Source organism: Lissotriton vulgaris, chromosome 2_1, assembly GCF_964263255.1.
Source record: "Lissotriton vulgaris chromosome 2_1, aLisVul1.2, whole genome shotgun sequence".
Lineage (NCBI taxonomy): Eukaryota > Metazoa > Chordata > Amphibia > Caudata > Salamandridae > Lissotriton > Lissotriton vulgaris.
The window spans coordinates 1,663,214,289-1,663,234,650 of NC_141687.1; the positions used below are offsets into that span (position 1 = coordinate 1,663,214,289).

The following is a 20,362-nucleotide window of genomic DNA, read 5'->3' on the forward strand; positions in this document are numbered from 1 at the left end:
TGTGCGCTGAAATTTGAAAATCGCGCGGTTTGTGACAAAGCCAGCTCGCCATCCGCGTAGCGCAGGTAACGCCCATGACGAGCTGGCTTTGTCATCCGCAGCGAAGGGGTTAATTACACTGGCCACGCCCTTTTGAGAGACCCCCCAGTTTTTTCATCCCACTTGAAGCCCTGTTTAGGTATGAGGAAGGTTATTGACCTGTGCATGCTCCAATTGGCTCCCTTAGGTGTCAGTGTTACACACTGCTTAATAGGGGCGGGATAACTGGAGGTTTCCGTGGCAACCAGTGATTTGATGCTGGTGTTCAGTGGGGCATTTTAACGCGAAGTGTCTGCTGGAAAGAAAGATGACAGGAAAGCTGGTGCTTTATTCATGGGAACGCCTTGCCGGCGAATGTTCATGGTAGCGAGGGGACAGGACAGACAGAAAGGTAGCTAAAAAGCCAGTATTAAACACCCTAGCTCCACCCTGAGACACTGCTTAGTGTTTCCCTTGGGGTGTCTTAACCCTTCACCCCTCAGTGGATGCTACCTAGTTTGTGGTGTCAAAGCAGAGTAAATGAACAAACCTATTAGAACACCATATTAAGGCCACAAACCTGGCAACTATATCTGTACACAAACCAGTTCCCAGCTTTATTCTGGGTAGATACACTGGAGTGAAGACGACATTAATCCTAGGCCTGATCTTAGCAAAGGAGTCCTGGCTGTCTATTTCATTCCTTACCAAATTACACTTTGCATGCATTCCTTTATACCTTAATGATGTGGTGAGTAAGGAAGTAGTCTTCAAGGTCATGGCATCATCCAGCCAGCGATAACTCTGTTTTTCTGACAGCATTAGGGCCACGAGGAAAGCCTCTAAGGCTAGGGTAGCTTGTGTCACCCACTGTGAGTAGATCTCACGAACAGGGAATTAGGACCTAATCCCACTCTCCGTAACCTTGCAGGTGAAGGTGTCAGGGCCTCTTTTCCAGTACGCTCACTAAATGAGTCGTTTTAGAGGATTTGGGTGGCCTGAGCCTCCATCTCTTTGAAAATAATTTTTTGATTTGCCCTCTTCAAACTGCACCATGTTCCCCTTTTATATCTACCTACAATAAAGCAGCTTGCACATAGAATTTTGATATGTGCTTATTTGGAAATGACGGAAGCACGTTCTGCACTGCCCAAAATATCTAGGTAAAACAAAGGCCTGTATGGATTGGAGGTCACAGGACACTGTATGCACCACACTCCTCCTCCTGTGCCTCCGAGTGACAAGGAACAGAACCGGTCATGTGGACCTTCCAGGAGGGACATGTGGCTAGGAAGGGCCACAGGCATTAACGTTACATTCGTTTTTAGGTCGAGCCAGGGCAGCACATGTGCTGTTCTGCAAGGCAAGGCAAGGTATGGCATAGAAGCTCCGCCCATTTCCTTCCCATCTTTTCAATTGGTTCCTGTTCTTGTCCTTTTGAAATCGTTGCTTTACATTCGTGAATAGGCTTAGTACTCCCTCCCTTGTACCGTCTTGTCTGCATTTGTAACCTTCAATAACGACTGGACTTGTTACTTGTGTTACATGGTCTGCTTTATCTAGTCGGCTACTATGAAAAACTGTTGGTCCTAGACCTATTGTGTAAGAACGCAAAGTCAAACAAAACTTTTTAGTGAGTGCTGGCCAAATAATCAACAGCTGGTAATCAATACAGTATAGATCACAAATTAATTGATGGTTAGTACCCTGAAAAGGAAAAGGAGAAGAAACACCCACATTTTGGTTTTTCAAATTGTATTCACTTATTAATTTTCTAAACAATGCGAAAAGTTGGTAAATACATTACCACATATGTTTAAGGAATGAGTAGGTTGCTCAAAGGAAAAGGGTGTAAGGAGAAGAAAGTGCTTGTGCTTGAAATCGAAAAGGGGAAGATTACAGGCTGTAGAGTCAAAGTTATATCTATTTGAAGTCGATACAGTTTATTTAATGAAACAAAAACTAGTATAATGAGACCTGTCCATAATGTAATTCATAAATCAAATCAATCATCGATTTTTAGGTGCATAAATGCAACATCTAGTGAGAGGGCAAGATGATATGGTGTGGTACAGGCCCTTGCTAAGGGGTATGCGTCAACGTTTCGACCCAACTTGTGCATAGAGGGTAATTTTAAAACCTCCGTTTGCAGGTCTTCATCAGGAGAGAAGGGAATGGTGAGGCAACCTTTTCCTGGTGCCAAGGGTGGCCAAGCCAGGTCACTATTCTCATGGGTTAATAGTCCGCAAAATGTGGAGTATAAAGAGCATCTATTTTAATGAGATGTCAAAGCGGGTAATGAAAACACAAGAGTAATTCCCATTAGAAGTTGAATTAATCAATTTTCTTGTTTGTCTGACAGCGCTCAGAAAAAGGCAGCTTCTCCGTCGGCAAAAAGTCTATTCTATCTAGTCGGTTAGCTCTTAATCTTCCCTATTCCACCCACGATGTCGCAGCACACCGCCACCTTTTATATTTTTATTAGTCATGTATTTTTTAATTTCCAGCGTGGTCCGCTTTAACTATAGCGGCCGCGCTTATTTAATTAATTTACAGCGTGTCTGCTTTCAATTTAGCGGCTGCGCTGCAAAAGCTTTTTATTTATTTTTACACTTTGTGTAAAAGCTCCCAATACACACTTTAACTTTAATGTTGGCCGCTCCCCTTTCTTTACACTCTGCTCACTCTAACCTGAATATTGCGATCCGCGTCTAGCCACCATGAAAGTGGTCTCGCTTTTGCGAGAGTTTGAGCTATAAGTATTAGAAATGACAATGCCTTTTATATATGTGTTGCTTTGAAAAACACATAAATAAAAGGCTTTATCATGTACAACGCCACTAGCTTACAATCTCGCAATTGCGAGACCTATTGCATTTAAAATGCTTGTTTTGGTAGGAAAGAGATGTACTTGCATCTAACGCTGTGTGCATATTATTATTAAACTGGGACCACTTGAGGTCGCTGTTGCACTTTATAAAGCTTCATCGTATGTATTCAAAGTTAGTCCAGTATTGAATTTGTATTTTTTACTATCAATGCTTTTTAGAAGGAAAGGCTATTTGAACCTACAGCATGCACATATTGTTCACATCTAAAAAACATATCCACATTCTTTTATTTAAACGGAATGAGTATTTCTGGTAGTATTACCAAACATTTAGGCAGTGTTCATCAATCTACTTTATTCTGTTTTCAAAAACCATCATAGTAACAGAAAGCTAAAACAAATGCATAAATCACATAATTAAAACAGTGTACAAAACGTTTTACACAAAAATTGTCTATTAAAATCACAAAATTAAAACCGTGTATAAAACCTTTTACACAAGATTGTGTAATTAAATCAAATCAGGCAGTGTTAATCAAGACTTAGTGTACTCGCGAATAGTCACTGACATGCGCCGAGTCCCCGTGTCCGTGGCAAAAATGCCCAAGGTCCTACTGCATCCTGCAATTGACAAGGTTAATGTCCGTGTAATGTACAACATCTTTATGTGCTAAATATTAGATGATTGTCCTCACTGACTCCCATCTTTTGTAGGTTGGTTGAGGAATCCGATGACAAACCCTGGAGTCCCAAAGCAAAACTCTGACCAAACAGACGTCACAGCAGGAAGCAGCTGGACCATCAGTCACTAAAGCAAGGACCTCAGCTACTTCATAGCCTTGGAATCTCTCTAACACTGGTCTACTTCGGAAGAATAAAAACCATTGACATTGTTCCATCATAAACAAAATATTGTTCAGTAAATTCCTCTTGTACATTCTCTGAATGTTGCCCTTCCTGTAGCCATCTGAAGATTTTTAATTAACACAGACTTGAAATCCGGTCTATAGTTTTTTGCCGTAAGTTTGTCTTTACTTTATTTAATTGAAAATTCCATATAAATATTAAATTATTACAAACCTCAATACACCATGTTTTCTGTTATGAAGGAATTGGAAGTACAAAAACAACCAGCACAGAATACTTCATTGTTATGTTATATTGATTTAAATAGCGCACTAATAACCCAGGACGGTATCCAGGTGCTTGGGCAGGTGTGTGGTACACAAGGTGTTTATAGGAAAAGCCAGGTCTTCAGTTTCTTGCGGACTTCTAGAAGCGAAGAAGAGGTTCTGATGTGTTGAGGGAGGGCGTTCCATGTCTTCGGTGTGATGTAGGAGAATGAGCAGCCTCCGGTTTTGCTATTGCAGATGCAGGGAATGTATGCGAATGAGGCACTGTTTAGGTGTCCGGTGGGTTGGTGAAATTGTAAAGGGATGTTCAGGATTATGGTCCTGTGTTGTGTAGGGCTTTGTATGTGTGCATGAGAAGTTTGAATTGGCTGCGCTTGGGAATGGGGAGCCAGTGAAGCTTCCTGAGGTGCAGTGTGATGTGGTTGTGGCATGGGAGGTAGAATGAGTCTTGCGGTGTTGTTTTGGATGGTCTGGAGTCTTGTGTAGAAGTTGTTTGGATATTCCTGCATAGTGAGTGTTGCTGTAGTCGAGCCTGCTGGTGCTTGCTTGATAGTTCGCCTGGTGATGGCAACCATTTGAAGACCTTCTGCAGCATGAATAAAATGTGAAAGCAGGAGGTGCACACTGCATTGACTTGAGCCGTCATGTTATGCTTGACATCTAGGATGAGCCCTAGATTTCTTGTGTGGGATGCGGGTGTTGGTCCTCGCACCCAGAAAACTTTTAGAAATGTCAGGTCATCTGCCAGTGGAGACCACCATTACTACAAAGACGTTTTGTGCAGTACATTTTACAACAGGCCATTTTACGAGATCCCCGATAGTTTACGATTCCCTGGACACACTCCTGTTTGCACAGGTATTTTGATTATATGTGCAAAGTTTACCACACCAAACAATTGCTGGCTGCCATAAAGTCTGCATCTCACAGATATTTGTTGGCAGGTCAAACCTGCCAGAATTTAACCTCTGGAAGAGGCCCAATAAATACCAGAACATTTAGATTTGGTGCTTTTAAGCACTAAAATCTGCTTGTTATGCCCCTTTTAAGAGCAAATCTCGGAATATGCGATATTATCGAGCTTGCTAAATCCCAAACCCTTGCGGTGTCAAATTTTCTTGGGTGTGAGAAATGCAGCATACTCTTGCAAGGCACTTGTAATCAGTTCACTCTCCTACCCTAGCCTTCCCTCCTTCTTACATTATCAATTTTGACCATCCTTTGCTGGTATGGAAAAATATGCCTTTTTATGTTCTTCAAATTCTGGGGTTCAGGTCTAGCCCCTCCAACTCAACTGTGTCCCACATCCTCTTTCCAAAACCCTGTAGACTTCGCTGCACCATACAGAGAAAAATAACCTTCCTCCCATTTACACCTACCACACAATCTGGACTCCTCTTAAAGGTTTGTTTTTTGTGTTTTAAGCACTGTGCACACTCTGTTAACCTTACAAATCATAGGCTCAAACATATTGTTTGATTGCATATATCCATTTTTCCCTTCTTGCTATATTACCAACACACAATGTCATACAGAGGCAATCTGGTTCATTAGTTCTCCTAACAAATCGAACTTCATTTGTGATTACGCAAGAATGACCCACTCTGCTTCTGTAAGTATGTGTGATCAGTGCTTGCGTCAGCAACTCTTCACTGTTAGTAGATCTCCTCTCCTCTCTATACTACACTCTTTGCTGGATAGGAGCACATCAACCATCTTCAAGTTGCTCAGTTCCCTCCGCACCTGCTATGCCCCTGCAGTCAGTTCACCCCTGAATAGGCCATGTTCATCCACAGAAGGGAGTGCAGATTGCCTTTATTTTGAGCCCATGTTCTCCCTTGTGAGCACTATGGCCCTAGTTGTTAGGAGCTGAAATCATCCCTGCGCCACATTCAGTCCTTGCATGGACATCATTTCTTTCATCACTGTTGTTTCAATTTGGGTTGATCATTTTAACCACAGATTCTGCACATTTACAATATCCCGGGGGGCTCATTTATGCGGCTGTGCGTCACTGTTACGCCGCCGGTGCGTCACTTTTTGTGACGCACCAGTGGCGTAAAAAATGCGCCTTGTTGCACCATATTTACAAAGTGACGCATCTAGGTAGATGCGTCACTTTGTAAACCCCTGTGCCACATTATACCTGCGCGAGGTATAATGTATGCAAGGGGGGCGTATTGACGCAAGGAAGGGTCGTAGAAGTGAAGCAGTGAAATCTATGAGATTTCACTGCGTCACTTCTAGGACGCTGTTGCGTCAAAATCTTGCGCCTGCCTCACAGCAGGCGTAAGACTGACGCATGCCATTTCACATGGGGCTTGCCCCATGTGAAAGGACTCATTGCTGGAGTTGCGTCACTTTTGTGACACACTCCAGCAATGCGTCACTTTTGCGCTTACAGATACGTCAGAAATACTGATGTATCTGTAACTCCTTGCGCAATGATGTCATAATGTAAATATGACGCATCATTGGTGTCGCAAGGAGGGCGCAACGAAAAGTGACGCATCGCTGTTTTCACGCAGCGATGCGTACTTTTCATGAATGAGACCCCCAGATTCCAGACTGGATCCGGATATGTTTTCACCTGTGCGCCAATAGAAGGCGCTGCATGGCTCTATGGTGACTCCGTGCTGCCCCGGAAGTGGCACAGCAGTGCCGTACATAAGCACCGGCCATGCATTCTAACATCCGCCGTTGACACGGATCCAGAGCAATACTCCCAAATTTCGAAGTTTGTCCAACAACTTCGACACTTTTTGCAGTGTGCTAGCGAATCATGTCTCCACCGAAAAGGACATGATTCACATCAAGGCTGTCCTGATGATCGCTGTCTCTTGATGGCTTCTGAGACCGAACTTATCCCACGGTTAGTAAAGCGTGCTTCAAGTTCCCCAGGCTATCGTCGACCTTGCAGCAAACAGCAGTGTTTAATAGGCCACGATTAGCGTCTGTGTTGTGATTCCAATTCCCTCTGGCGTGCCTTCCAGCCTCAAGGAGCCGAAGGGATCTCCAGTCAGACTCTGCCTGCGTTCGTCCAGACACTACAGACTACATTGGCAAAGCGAATGGCACCAATGTTGTATTCAGGGCACATACCTGGATGCAATCAACCGGATTTTAGGGAGATGTGTAACCATCCTTAATGGATGTGCCCTTTGAAGGCTCCAGGCTCTTTGGAGAGAGGACTGACTTGGCGCTAGAATTATTCAAAGATGGGCATGTCGGAGCGCGATCCTTGGTGCTATTGATGGTAGCCAAGCAATTTCCCCTCCAATACACGATATTTAGAGACGATTGCTGGGGGCTTTCTTACAGACGGCACCAGCCCTCTCGACCTGCATTGCAGAAACCAGCCCAGTTCTTTCTGGCCATGGATGTGGCTCCAACAAAAATCGCACCATCCAGTAGGGATAGCAGAGTTTTTTTCTTCCATTCCGCAATGTATACAAAGCTGAATTAGTTTGCCCTCTCAGATAGATACTTGGCCCGTTGAAGGCAGAATATGACATTTCCTACCTAGCTAGAGATGCATCACCTCCGACAGATGGGTCTGACAGATTGTTTAAAAGGGCTTTGCCCTGCTCTTCCCTTCCTCCATACCCCAACGACTTTTGAAAGAGCACTCCACAATTCTGCATGAAGTAAACCCTTTGTTTTCTAAAGGTGCCATGGAACAGGTGCAGACTTGGAGAGGATGACCATGCTGCACGCTTTACTTCCACATTTCTATGAACCTCAGGCCTATTTTGGACCCCTGACCACTGCCCACTGAACACATTTCTGCGAAAGAAAAGGTTCAAAATGTTCGCTCTGGCTTGGATTCTGACAGCTCAACAACTAGGAGACTAGATGGCATCCTTGGACTTGCAAGACGCGTATTTCCTTATACCCATCCTTCAGTCTCACAGGCATGACATTGTGGTTCAGGGTGGGGCAGGAACTCTTTCAATTCACCTTCCTTTACTTTGGTCTTAACTTTGTCACTCTGGTGTTTACAAAAGTGATGGCAGTGGTCACAGCCCGCCTTTGGCTGTCCGGGATGCACGTATTCCTATACATCGACAATTGGGTACTAGAGGATGGCTTCCCGCAGTCAGTCTTAGATCATCTCTGGAGGCAGCCGCACTCTTGACATAGTTGAGCTTCAATATAAACGAGTTACAATCCCACCTGAGCTCCACACAAACACTTCTATTTATTGGGGCACTTCTGAACACAATATCGTTCAGAACCTTTCCTCCACCACAGTGAGTCCAGGACATTTAGGATCTGATGCTGGTGTTTCAGGATCCGTCCTCGGTCTCAGTGAGGATGGTTCTCTGGCCTCTTGGTCTCCCGCTCTTGTGCATCCTTCTCATCCTGAAAGTCAGGTAGCTCTTATTGGCTCCGCAATGGAACCTCAGATCCTTTTTGACCAAGCAACAGGGATGCCTCTTAAACTCCATCCAGATATCACAGGAGATATCTCCAATTCTTAAATGGTGGCTCCCCACCCAAAGTTTACTATGCTGATAGACTCTTCACTGCTGGGTTTGGGGTGGCATTTGGGAGAGGGGAAGATCGAAGACCTCTTGCCGCTGGCTGAGAGTTGGATCCATATCAGTCTTCTGGAGCTTCGGGGTATTCCTTTGGCCCTGAAAGCCTTTCTACCATCCATCAATAGAAGGCTGGTGCAGGTACTCGCAGACAACATGACCGCCATGTGATGCTGCAACATGCAGGGCAAGGTGGGGTCCTGGATCCTGTATCAGATGGCACTATGCTATTGGAGGTGGCTGGACCCGAAAAATATCTTTCTGATTGCCAAACACATGATGGAATCTCTGAGCGCTAAAACGAAAAAAAAGCAGGTGTCAGCTGATGGATTAGTAGTTATGTCTCCATCCTGAGGTGAAAGAGGGAGAAGGAAGTATCCTGGCTAGACTTGTTGACATTACACATTCGACTGTAGCAAACAACTCTGCCAGCTGGAGTTTCCTCCAAGGCACTTGTTGCTCCTGTAGGCATTTCCACTGCTACCTCTACTACCCTGAGTTCTGAGGAAGATCAAGACAGACTGGGCCCTGTCATTCTTATCGCCCTCATAGCTGTCCCATGGGCACTGTGAAAGGTTATTTGTCAGCCCTTTTGGCCTTTCTTTTATTTACCTGACCAACCACTTTATTTAAGTCACAAGTTGTGATGCATTTTATGAAAGGTTTGACTCGCATGTTTCCCCTCAAACAATTAGCAATGTCCAATGGCATCTGAACTTGGTCTTGACGTTTCTCATGCGCACTTCCTTTAAGCATATTCATAGCAGTTCTTTAAGGCTAGTAACACAAAAGTTGAGCTTCCTCATTGCCATTGAGTCAGCATATTGTGGGGGTGAACTGCAGACACTTTTGGTCCAGCCCCCAAACACCACATTTTTCCCCAGCAAACGGATACTGATTAGGGCGGTCTTCCTATCGAAGGTCATGACCCCCTTTCATTTTGGCCACTCGATTTCTCTGCCAGCATTGTTTTGCTCTGCTTCAACCCTGTAAGAAGAAGACAAGACTTAATCAACTTAAGCCTAAGAGGGCTCTGAGCTTTCACTTTGACCACACAAAAGAACATTCTGTAGACTATCACCTCTTTGTCGGTGCAAAGAAAGGGAAGATGGAGCAGAAGAGAATCCTGTTAAGGTGTATAGTCCTTTGTATTCAAATGTGCTATCCAGTGGCCGAGAAGCAACCCAGCGAACGACTGTGCTCTCACTCCAGCAGGACCTAGATCCCTCCATCGGTTTTTATAGCGAGAGAAGTTTCTGTTCTGGACATCTGCTAGGCTAAGACATGGGTGTTGGTGCATAGATTCACAAAACACTACTGCCTTGAAGGTCCAGTTCAGTGGGAAGGTCATTTTGCCTGTTCGGTTCTGCAGGACGTTTTGACCTGAGCCTGCTCCCCAGGCCCACCACCTCTGTGAGCTACTGCTATGGTATCTATTCTAAAGGCAATGAATCTGTGGCTTGAAGCATCAAGCAGAAGAGATTACAGACCGTTGGTAACACTCTTCCTGGTGGATATTTGATCAAACCACAGAATCACACCTCCATTCTGTGGAGTGGATTCTTTACCATTTAAAAATGTCCCATGTTAGGAATCCGAATAATGCTTCAGACAAATTGTTTTACCCTCCACGTCTGTGGGCTTGGACAGAGAAAGATGCAAGAAACTGAAATCAGCAGTCACAGGTGGTACTTGTATACAGCTCTGATCGGTCACTTATGGGGTGGCACTGAGTCACCACAAATCCAAGCAGCATTATCTACCGGCATGTGGGAGCACCTCTGAAGAATTAACTAATCACCAAATCTGTTATATTCTGAAACAATGAAAACATCTGAAAATTAAGAACGTTGACTCAGTCATGCCATGAAATTTTAACAATCCGACAGGACGACAAAAAACTCCGCGTATAGGTCATAATAAAGTCTGCTGAGGGCAATATCGGTTATTAAAGGCACTCTACATGAACTATACCCGTAAAATGCAAGCGAGGGCTGATTCTGAGCTAGTTTAGGATAACCCATTCCTCTCAGAAGTTTAACACGTGAGTGACTTTGTGCTTTGTCTAAAGGTTGTTTTTAGTTTCTAATGAGCATCTGATTCCGCAACAATTCTGCTGGCCCTTCTGAGATTCTGGCATCAGACTGACTTTCATCATCCACACCCTTACAACCTTTTGCAGGAGTATCTGACATGTGAATTACCCTAGCTCGTCTTCTTCAAAATCCCGTCCTCTACAGTTGCCATCAATGAGATTTAGCGAGACACTAACCACTCAGCGAGTCAGACACTTCCGTGCTGTTTCTAGAACCGGGTGGCTATTGGGTGGAGCCCTGTAGCCTACTCCCCCTTTTCAGTCCAATGAGGTCTTTGGATTATAAACTGACCGTCCATTCTGCTGTGCAGAAGCACCATCTATCACACTCTAGTGCGCTGCGTATCATATAGAATGCCGCTGATCACATTTATTGCGTTCATACAAACACTATCTCTTAAGTAAAGGGGCAGTGTCTAATGCCTCAGACGAGGGTCGCGTCAACAGCTTTCAATAATGGATCAGTCGCATGTGTAGCGCTCTAGTGCTCCGAGGGTCTCGGGATGAGCCCCGGAAGCACTACCCACAAATGTATCACTTTCTGGCCAGGCGTGGCCAGAAAGCTTTAAATAAAGGGACGGAGGTGGCACGGCACTTCCTGTCCAGACTAGCATAGTAACAGTGTGTGTGTCCAGTAATTGGCCTACGCTGCGCTGCAGGCCTCGCTAGGCCCTTACACCCCCACACTGGCGACGAGGGTGGGATCTGCTTAAAGCGAGCAGCGCCAGCCGGCAGCGCTACCTGCCCGACCGACAACGGTTCGAACACGCTGGCCGCAGCGCCAAAGCGGAACGAAGGCGACGAAGAAAGCAGAGCCAGCCACCCGAAGCAAGAATACACCTACCGGTAAGCAGCAGATGCAAGAGGCTGCGTGTGGCACCGGTGACGGTAGCGGCAGAACAGCCCAGGCGAGGAAGCGCGCCGAGAGGAGCGACCCGGCAGCAGGCCCGGCAGTGCGCGCATGCGCAGAAGGAGAGGCGCCAACCCAAGCGTAAGAAGCCCTGAGAGAGCGCGAGGCAGGAGAGGTGCCTCGAACTACGCAAGCGCGAGGCCCTGAACACGTGCAAACGGCTCGCCGGAGAGAGGAAAAGGTATTTCCCGCTAATGAGGCCGCCCGCCACATCACACGAGAGGAAATAAGAAACAAGCACAAGCACGTGCAAACACAAAAGTCAGAAATAAGAAACCAGCACAAGCACGTGCAAACACAAAAGTCATCCGGAGACATCAAACGCCAGCACCAAGCGTACCAGCACCAACAAACACAAGCAAACACAACCTGCGGAGCGGGAAGAAACAACTAGTAAAAGAGCGCCAAACCCCCGCACAACATCAGAATGTCCACAAACACAGGGGGAGCAATAGGTGGAACACAGCAAGTGGCCGACCCGGCGCAGCGAGCAAGACCCCAAGCACAGGCAACAGTCCCCGGGACACAACCACCAGCACCATCGGTCCACTCCCAAATCCAAGCATTACCACCTTTCAGTGAACTCATAGACCCAGGCACAGCAGCGCCCAGATGGGCCGTGTGGCTAGGACAGCTCAACAACTATTTCACTGCCACAAGGGAGAAGGACAACGAAGTAAAAAGATCCCTATTACTACATTTTGGAGGCACAGAGTTATATAAGTTATTCAAACACCTGCCGGATACAGGGGACGACACCGACTATGACGCAGCAGTCAACGCGCTCAACGCACACTTTGACCCCCAATTAAACCCGCACTATGAACGCTTCAAATTCCGCCAATCTAAACAGAGGGAAGGAGAGACTATGGACGCATTTCATGCACGCCTTAGGGACCTCATAAGCACGTGCACAGATGATGACGAAAAGAAAGAAGTAACGGCGCAGCTCATCCAAGGATGTCGCAACAAGCACCTGAGGACGCTGATTCTAAGACAACCGCGCATAACACTCGAAGAAATACTAATTCTCGCCCGGTCCCACGAGCTGTCGGACGCGCGTGCGACCGCGATGGAAGCAGCTCTGAACCCACGGGCAGAAGCGGGAACCGTGGTGAAGACAGAACGAGTAGACGCAGTCCGCGGCGCCAGTCGAGGAAGCAGAGGAAGATGGCCGACCAGGACGCCGCGCCGAACACCATGCGGATACTGTGGCAGAGAGGAGCATAACCAAGATGGCTGCCCAGCACGAGGCAAAACATGCTCAAAATGCGGAATACCCAACCATTTCGCAAGCGTATGCAGAGGTGGTTTCCGAGGAAGAGGAACGTCAGGAAGAAAATCAATCACCGGAGCCTTGAGGCAGTTGTCGCTAGATGACGCAACGTCGTCCCGGTCAAGCAAGTCGCCGAGGCAAGCGCAATTTGACGAATCATCCACGGAGGACGAAGATGAATGTTACTACGTATCATTCGTAAGTGAACTAAAGAGACGGCGAAGGCCCCAGCCCAAGTGCCAAATACTCATCGACGGATCACCAGTGACAGGAGTCATCGACACGGGAGCCACCGTGAATGTCATGGGAATCCAGCATTACAAGGCTGCGAGGAAAGATGATGGTTCAAGTTAAAGCGGAAGACAATGAAGTAATGACGACCTTCCACGTCATAGACAAAGAGGCAGATGGGAAGCAACACGGCGGAAGACCTCCGCCTCATCGCGTTTGCGAACGCCGTCAAAGCCCTCCAAACAGAAGACATCCTGCAAATGTTCCCCACACTCTTTGAAGGCCTTGGTACCATCAAGCGACCGCCGATCAAACTACACATCGACCCCGCCATACAACCAGTGGCGTTGAGGCACCGAAGGATACCGTTTCACCTGCGCTCCACGGTGGAGAAAGAACTGAACCAACTAGAAGCACAAGGAGTGATTGAGAAGGTGTCAGGGCCAACACCGTGGGTGTCCCCGATGGTGATAGCCGAGAAGCCCCGCCAGCCAGGCAAGATCCGCATCTGCATAGATATGAGGATCCCGAACAAAGCCATACGAAGGGAACGACACCTCACTCCAACAGTGGACGACATCCTGACAGACTTAAATGGGGCCCAATGGTTCTCCAAGCTGGACCTCAATGCAGGATATCATCAGCTGAGACTAGCGGAGGAGAGCCGCTACATAACAACATTTTCAACACACCTAGGGCTGAGACGGTACAAGCGATTAAACTTCGGCATATCATCCGCAGCCGAGATCTTTCAAAATACGATTAAAGAAATTTTATCAGGACTGGAAGGGGTATTGAACGTAAGCGACGATATCCTGATCCACGCCAAGACAAGTGAGGAACACCACCGAAGACTAAAAGCCACCCTACAGAGACTCGCACAGTATGGTGTCACCCTACACAAGGACAAATGCCAATTTTTCAGAAAATCAATAGAGTTCTTTGGATACGTGTTTGACTCAGACGGAGTGAAGGTAGACCCACGCAAATCTCATGCCATCAAGAACGCCCCAGCACCCACAACCGCGTCCGAAGTGAGGAGTTTCTTAGGAATGGCACAATACTGTGCAAGGTTTATACCCAATCTAGCCACAATCGCAGAGCCTTTAAGAAACCTGACGAAGAAAGACAGTGCGTGGAAATGGACGAACACCGAAGACAAAGCGTTTCACCATATCAAGGAGGCACTACTAGACAGCACCACGATGGCCTATTTCAACACTGCGAGACCCACAGAGATATTGGTGGATGCCAGCCCAGTAGGCCTGGGAGCCCTACTATCACAGGAAGCCGAACCCGGAGTGTGGGCACCGCTAGCATTTGCGAGTAAAGCGTTGACAGCGACAGAATCGAGATACTCGCAAATTGAAAGAGAAGCATTGGCCGTGAAATGGGCCTGCGCCCATTTTCACCTCTACATATCTGGTCACCCATTCAGAATGGTGACAGACCACCAACCGCTGATCCCTCTATTCCGAGGCACAGCTCCACACCCCCCACCGAGAATTGAACGCTGGGCCATCCAAGTTCAACAGTACCAAATGGACCTGGTATATAGACCCGGGGCGAAAAACCCGGCAGATTTTCTATCACGCCACCCTTTCACAGAGGGACCCAACAACACAGAACAAGAAAGTCAGGCGGAGGAGTTCATCAACATGATATCCACAGGAGCATGCCCCAGGGCTCTAACAGCAGACACAATCGTTGCCCACTATGACAACGACACAGTCATCCAACGGGCGAAAGAAGCAATACAATCAGGATCCTGGACCAACTTCCTGAAAGACGTCAGCGGGTGGAACGAGGCAGACAAAACACGCCTAAGCCAATTCTGGAAGATACATAACGACCTCAGCTGCGCTGACAACGGGTTGCTACTGAGAGGAGCCCGTGTAGTCATCCCCAAGACTTTACAAGAGAGGGCGACCACCCTAGCACACGAGGGACACCAAGGCACACGCAGGATGAAAGCGAGGATGCGAGAGAAGATATGGTTCCCCAACCTGGACGAGTGTGTTGATGCCGCCGTACGAGAATGCCGAGCATGTCAAATAACCAGCAGCCCTGAAGTACCTGCCCCAATAATCACGGAAGACCATGCCCCGTCGCCATGGGCATGGCTAAGTCTAGACTTTGGGAGCTTCCCGGATGGGAGAGTCACGGTAGTACTGATTGACAGTTACACCAAGTACCCCATAGTGGAGACTGCAGCATCAACCAGCTTCGCGAACATTCGCCCAATCCTCAGCAAAGCATTCGCGATGTTCGGCATCCCGCTGGTCATCAAAACTGACAATGGACCCCCATTCCAAGAGAGCGAGTTCAAAGAATTTCTACAGAACCTGGGAATCAAACATCACCGAATCACTCCCCAGTGGCCTCAGGCCAACGGTGAGGTGGAACGGTTTATGAGGACAGTAAACAAAGTGCTGCGAATATCGTCTTCAGAGGGGAGTGACCCAGAAGAAGCACTACAAGCATTCCTAAGGGAATACAGGAGCACCCCGCACAGTACCACCCTACAATCACCATGGGCGTTGATGTTGGCTGGACCACGGAGAGACCTGCTACCTATGGCTGACAATTGGGCCCCTGCACCATATTCGCCAGCAGGCACCCAGGAACGGAGAAGAAGGACCAATGAGAAGGCAAGTCTCAAAAGGAGAGCCCACACAAGAACTCTGAACCCAGGGGAGACAGTATTAATCCGCACAAGGAGACAAGGAGGGAAGTTCAGAACACCGTTCGAACCAGAACCATGGATTATCAAGGAGACCAGAGGTACAGCAATCACAGTCAGCCGAGACGGAGAAGAGGTGACTCGAAACATATCCTGGTTCAAACAAATACCACCACCGAGAGAACAAAACCCCGAACATGACTCATCTGCAGCAAGGGAAGAAGAAGGGAACACGGCCTCAACCAGCACATGCCGGCCCCCAGACGCCGCAGAAGAATCACCTCTACCATCACCAATACCCGCTCGAGACCAGACACCTCTGAGAGGCAAGTGGCAATACAATCTTAGACCCAATCCAAGGCCTAATCACAGACTGGCAGACTTTGCATGTTGAACTGTTTAATTTCATTTGTTTTCAAAATCCAAGTTGGGAAGGGATGTAGCGCTCTAGTGCTCCGAGGGTCTCGGGATGAGCCCCGGAAGCACTACCCACAAATGTATCACTTTCTGGCCATGCGTGGCCAGAAAGCTTTAAATAAAGGGACGGAGGTGGCACGGCACTTCCTGTCCAGACTAGCATAGTAACAGTGTGTGTGTCCAGTAATTTGCCTACGCTGCGCTGCAGGCCTCGCTAAGCCCTTACACCCCCACAGCCTGGACCCTCAGATTCTCTAAAAAGAGTCTCCCCTAGTTCCTATATCACCCACAACATATAATGCTTAGTAGCAGAGTGCAGGAGGATCTCGCAGATACTTGAGCAATAGAAAGTAAGAAGGGACAATGGGACCAGCTGCCTCTGCATGAAGAAAGCAAGACTGGCTGCTCATGTTTACCTGGAGATCCATTTTGGGGTTTCGTGGCCTCTCCCTAGGAACCTGGGAGTGCCCCTTACCTCCGGTCTGAAGGATACCCTGAATGCTGAGCTTGAGTCAGCAATGGGCTTTATTCAGTCGTAAAGAAGAGCACGTGGCCTTAAATCCATTTCCTCCTTTTGTGTAGGCATATGCTGTGACGTCTAAAGAAGAGTATTTAATTTGAACAGCAAAATGTATCCGTACCAATAAAAGTTAGCAAGCGCATGCAAGATCCAAGCAACTCCAGTTCTGATATTTCTGAACTGGTAACCTCAAGAGTGACAAGACTGTGGTGAACTCATTTATTTCAAAATGTGCTATCATTTGACTTGGATCAGACAGTGTACATGGGTATTCATTAGCTCTATAAATTAAGCTATCAGTGTGCTAAATGTAAATAAATGTAGCTCCTCACGTGGTAGTCCCAGGCTGGAAAGATCAGTGATCGTCACCATGCCCATGTCACGCCTTTCACCACCGCTGGTGGCTCCCGGTGTGACAATCACTTTTGGCGCCCTCACTTCTCCTGACCTCCTCCTCGGATTGTCTCGCAACCACCTACAAAAGTGCCCCTATTCCCTAATATTATAAGATATTGCTAAACCTAGTGCCCCCTGAGGTCACAGCACCGCCCTCCACAGGTCGGCGCCCACTGCGGCTGCACCAATGCCACTGCCCTAAAGCGAATCTTCACTTCTGTGATGGGCCGTCCACCGGGTCAAGGTTTTCTTACAGTGGAGCTGGCTGAAGCTCCACTGGGATACCTTTCAGTTCCCTCACCTCTACAGAGAATTAATCAGGGTTGGAGCTCTGCCAGTTTGTGAACTCGAAATCACCCCTGAGTTAGATTGTCCGAGAGGAGGGAGCCATACAAAAGAGGCCTTTACACTGGATGCTGAAGGCATAAGAACTGACATTATACATCCTGAGAGGTAGGGCTTTATTTTATTCACATTGCTGATTGGCACACACTCCATCGCCCGTATACCAGTGATTGACCAGGAGCAAAAAACTTAAGAAAATAAACAAAAACACAAACATGAAAAAGAAGTCACACAACCCCCAGTCACTCTTCATAGTCCAACTGCACTGGTCCAGAACCGCCCCTGGAATAGAGCAGCGATCCGCATCCAGGGTTCAATGTTGTGATGAAGGTGAGTAGGTCCTCCTTCCTTCATTCCTTAACCCCTTCGATGCTCATGACGAGCTGAGCTCGTCATGAAAAAGGGGATTCAGTAAATCTCAGCACAGGAGGGAGATCTGCTTTAGCGCTGGTGGCTCCCAAGGTGTTAAGTATGTTCTGAGGGCAGCAGCCATTTCTGTTGTGTTCTGCAACACTTTTGTAAACTGTGGAGGAGTGAGTTCTCTATAGTCCTTTGACGAGTACATCAGGAAGGGAGACCAGCTTGTTTCAGAGGATTTAACCTCTTCATGTGCCAATGTAATTTTCGCCATAGCTAGGATTTACGTCCGCAATCCAATCCCTCCAAGAGGTCTTCAGTGGTCCACCCCCCACCAAAACAGGAGCAGCCCTGCCAAGTACCACGCATCAGACGTGACTCTATCTAATTCCCTGGCTGTTTGGCCTTGTCTAGTATGCTTGGGTTCAGGGGTATTGTTGAAAAGGTGTATGCAAATCTCCCTGAACTTTATCGACCGAGCATTCCGTTCTGACTGGTGGTAAGGGGACTTGGATGCAAAGTCTTGGGATTGTGTGTTTTCTGGACTGGTGTGTAGGTCTATACTTGGTGTGCCCCAGACTAAACACACTGACCACTACTTAATGGCTTATCTTCCATTTGTGGGATAAGTTTTCTTGTATGCTCAATCTGTCTGCCTCTGTATTATGTTTCCATCGGGAGCTGTATTGTTATTAGGGCTGTGTTTCATCAGCTCACCCAGTTCCATATCTTCTGAGCTTGTTTCGACAGTGGAAACAACTTTGTTCCTCCCTGCTTGTTGAGGTATAACATCATTGTTTTGTTGTCTGTTTGGATAAGCACTGTCTGACCCTTCTCATGTGCCTAAAATGCTTTCAGCACTAGGAAGACTGCCTTTAGTTCCAGGTGGTATATATGTTTCATGGCATCTGTAGAATTCCAGTCCTTTGACCTTCGGATTGTCCATGTGTGCTCCTCAGCCCTTGGGGGATGCATCCATTGTCATGGTCACCATGGGCGCTAGTAATTTGAAAGCTCTCCCTATCCTCACGTTTGTCGGATTCCACCATTCTATTTCCTTTTGAACCCTTTCTGAGACTACCACTAGATCTTTTCCGTGGCTTGCAATAATCCGTTGCAGAGCCGTGCCTCTGGGTCACGTATGTGGTCTCCCATGCGGTATGAGGGGGATGCATAATGCCGTTATGTCCATCGATTTCATGACCGTCATCGCAGTCAGTACCTGCTGCTTCTGGTAGAGGCAAGTTTGCTTTTCTACTGCTGTCGCTCTCTTGGGGACTAGATATGCACATGCTGTTCTTGAGTCCAGTGATGCCCCCAGCAACTTTTTCACCTGCTCTGGCCGTGATGATGGTTTCTCCTGGTTTATGGTGAACCCGAGGCATTGCATCATGGTGATGAGTCTTGCATCTTTTTGTCTTGTAAAGGCAAGCTCAAAACAAAAATGCCACAATCATCCAGCTCTAGGTAGACCGGTATACCCTGCCTTCTCAACTGTGCTGCTTCCTCCGGTGGGCATTTTCTAAACAACCTTGGTGTGGGTTTTATGCCAATGGGACGCATCTTATGAAATTCTTGTGCCTTTGGTTTATTGGTATGTGTAGTTGGGGGTCTTTTTAGGTTTTAGGGTGGCCAAGTAATCTTTCTTCCTTAAGAATGGGATTACTTCTTGTAGCATTGTCATTTTGAAGTGTTGAGTTTGTATCAACATGTTTAGGTATCAATGGCCTAGATTAGGTCCGAGTGTCAAGTCTTGGTACTAGAAAGTACGCTCAGTAGAGGCCAATGCCTGCCTCGTTTGGAGGGACTCTTGTCTACAGCTTGTTTTTTGATGAGTTCCTTCACCTCTTCTCACAACTGTGAGTTCTTATTCCCTTAAGGTTCTTATATTCAGTGGGAAATTAGGCTATGGTTTGGAGAATTCTATGCAGTAACCATGTCATATTAACGTTAAGATCCTACTGTCAGAGGTGACTGACCACCACTTCTGGAGCAATCCTCCTATTTCCCCTTATTGGTGTTATGTGGTGGGTTTTAGGCAGGTAGAGTCACCTGCTTGGTCCCCCTTTTGCGGGTTGTCCTCTCCTTCTGGATTTCCTGTGAAAGGGCTGCCTCGCTGGGTGTTGCCACTATTGTGGAGTGGGCTGGTATGTAGCTCATTGGCGGAAGCCTTGCTTTTGGTGTTGTTGTGGGCTGGCGAGAACCCTGCCCTGTCTGTTGGTCTCCTGTTGGAGGTTCCCCCTCTCCTGAAGGATCCTCTGAATTGTAAGGCCCTCATGCCCTTGGCTGTCATTATTCTTGTTTATTTGTTGGAATACCCTATCCATGGCAGTCACAAAGGGTGTTTCAACTGTGAAAGACATATTTATGACGGATGCTTGTACGACACCCTTGAAGCTGGAGACTTATATCTACAGAGGGTTGTGCGCATACACATGTGCCTTCTGTTGATACCCACCGCATCCAGTGCTGATTTGAGGCAGGAGTTGGCGGTTTTCTTGCCCTCCTGAATCACTGTTGTTGCTCTCTTTCTAAATTCCTCTGGAAGGTTCTGCAGCAGTCCTTTCATTTCCACCCATTGCTGGTGGTTGTACCTGTTGAGAAGTGCAT

At 47.2% G+C, this 20,362-nt stretch overlaps 1 protein-coding gene across 1 annotated transcript in view; it reads left to right on the forward strand.

The window, feature by feature from the left end:
• LOC147733038 (interferon alpha-inducible protein 27-like protein 1) overlaps nucleotides 1–3,853 on the forward strand; it is a 110,221-nt gene extending 106,368 nt beyond the window's left edge. The window contains exon 5 of the mRNA XM_086957599.1: nucleotides 3,563–3,853. Coding sequence (XP_086813725.1) covers nucleotides 3,563–3,614 — 52 coding nt within the window. The 3' untranslated portion in view covers nucleotides 3,615–3,853. The remainder of the gene's footprint in view (nucleotides 1–3,562) is intronic.
• The last annotated feature ends 16,509 nt before the right edge of the window (nucleotides 3,854–20,362 follow it).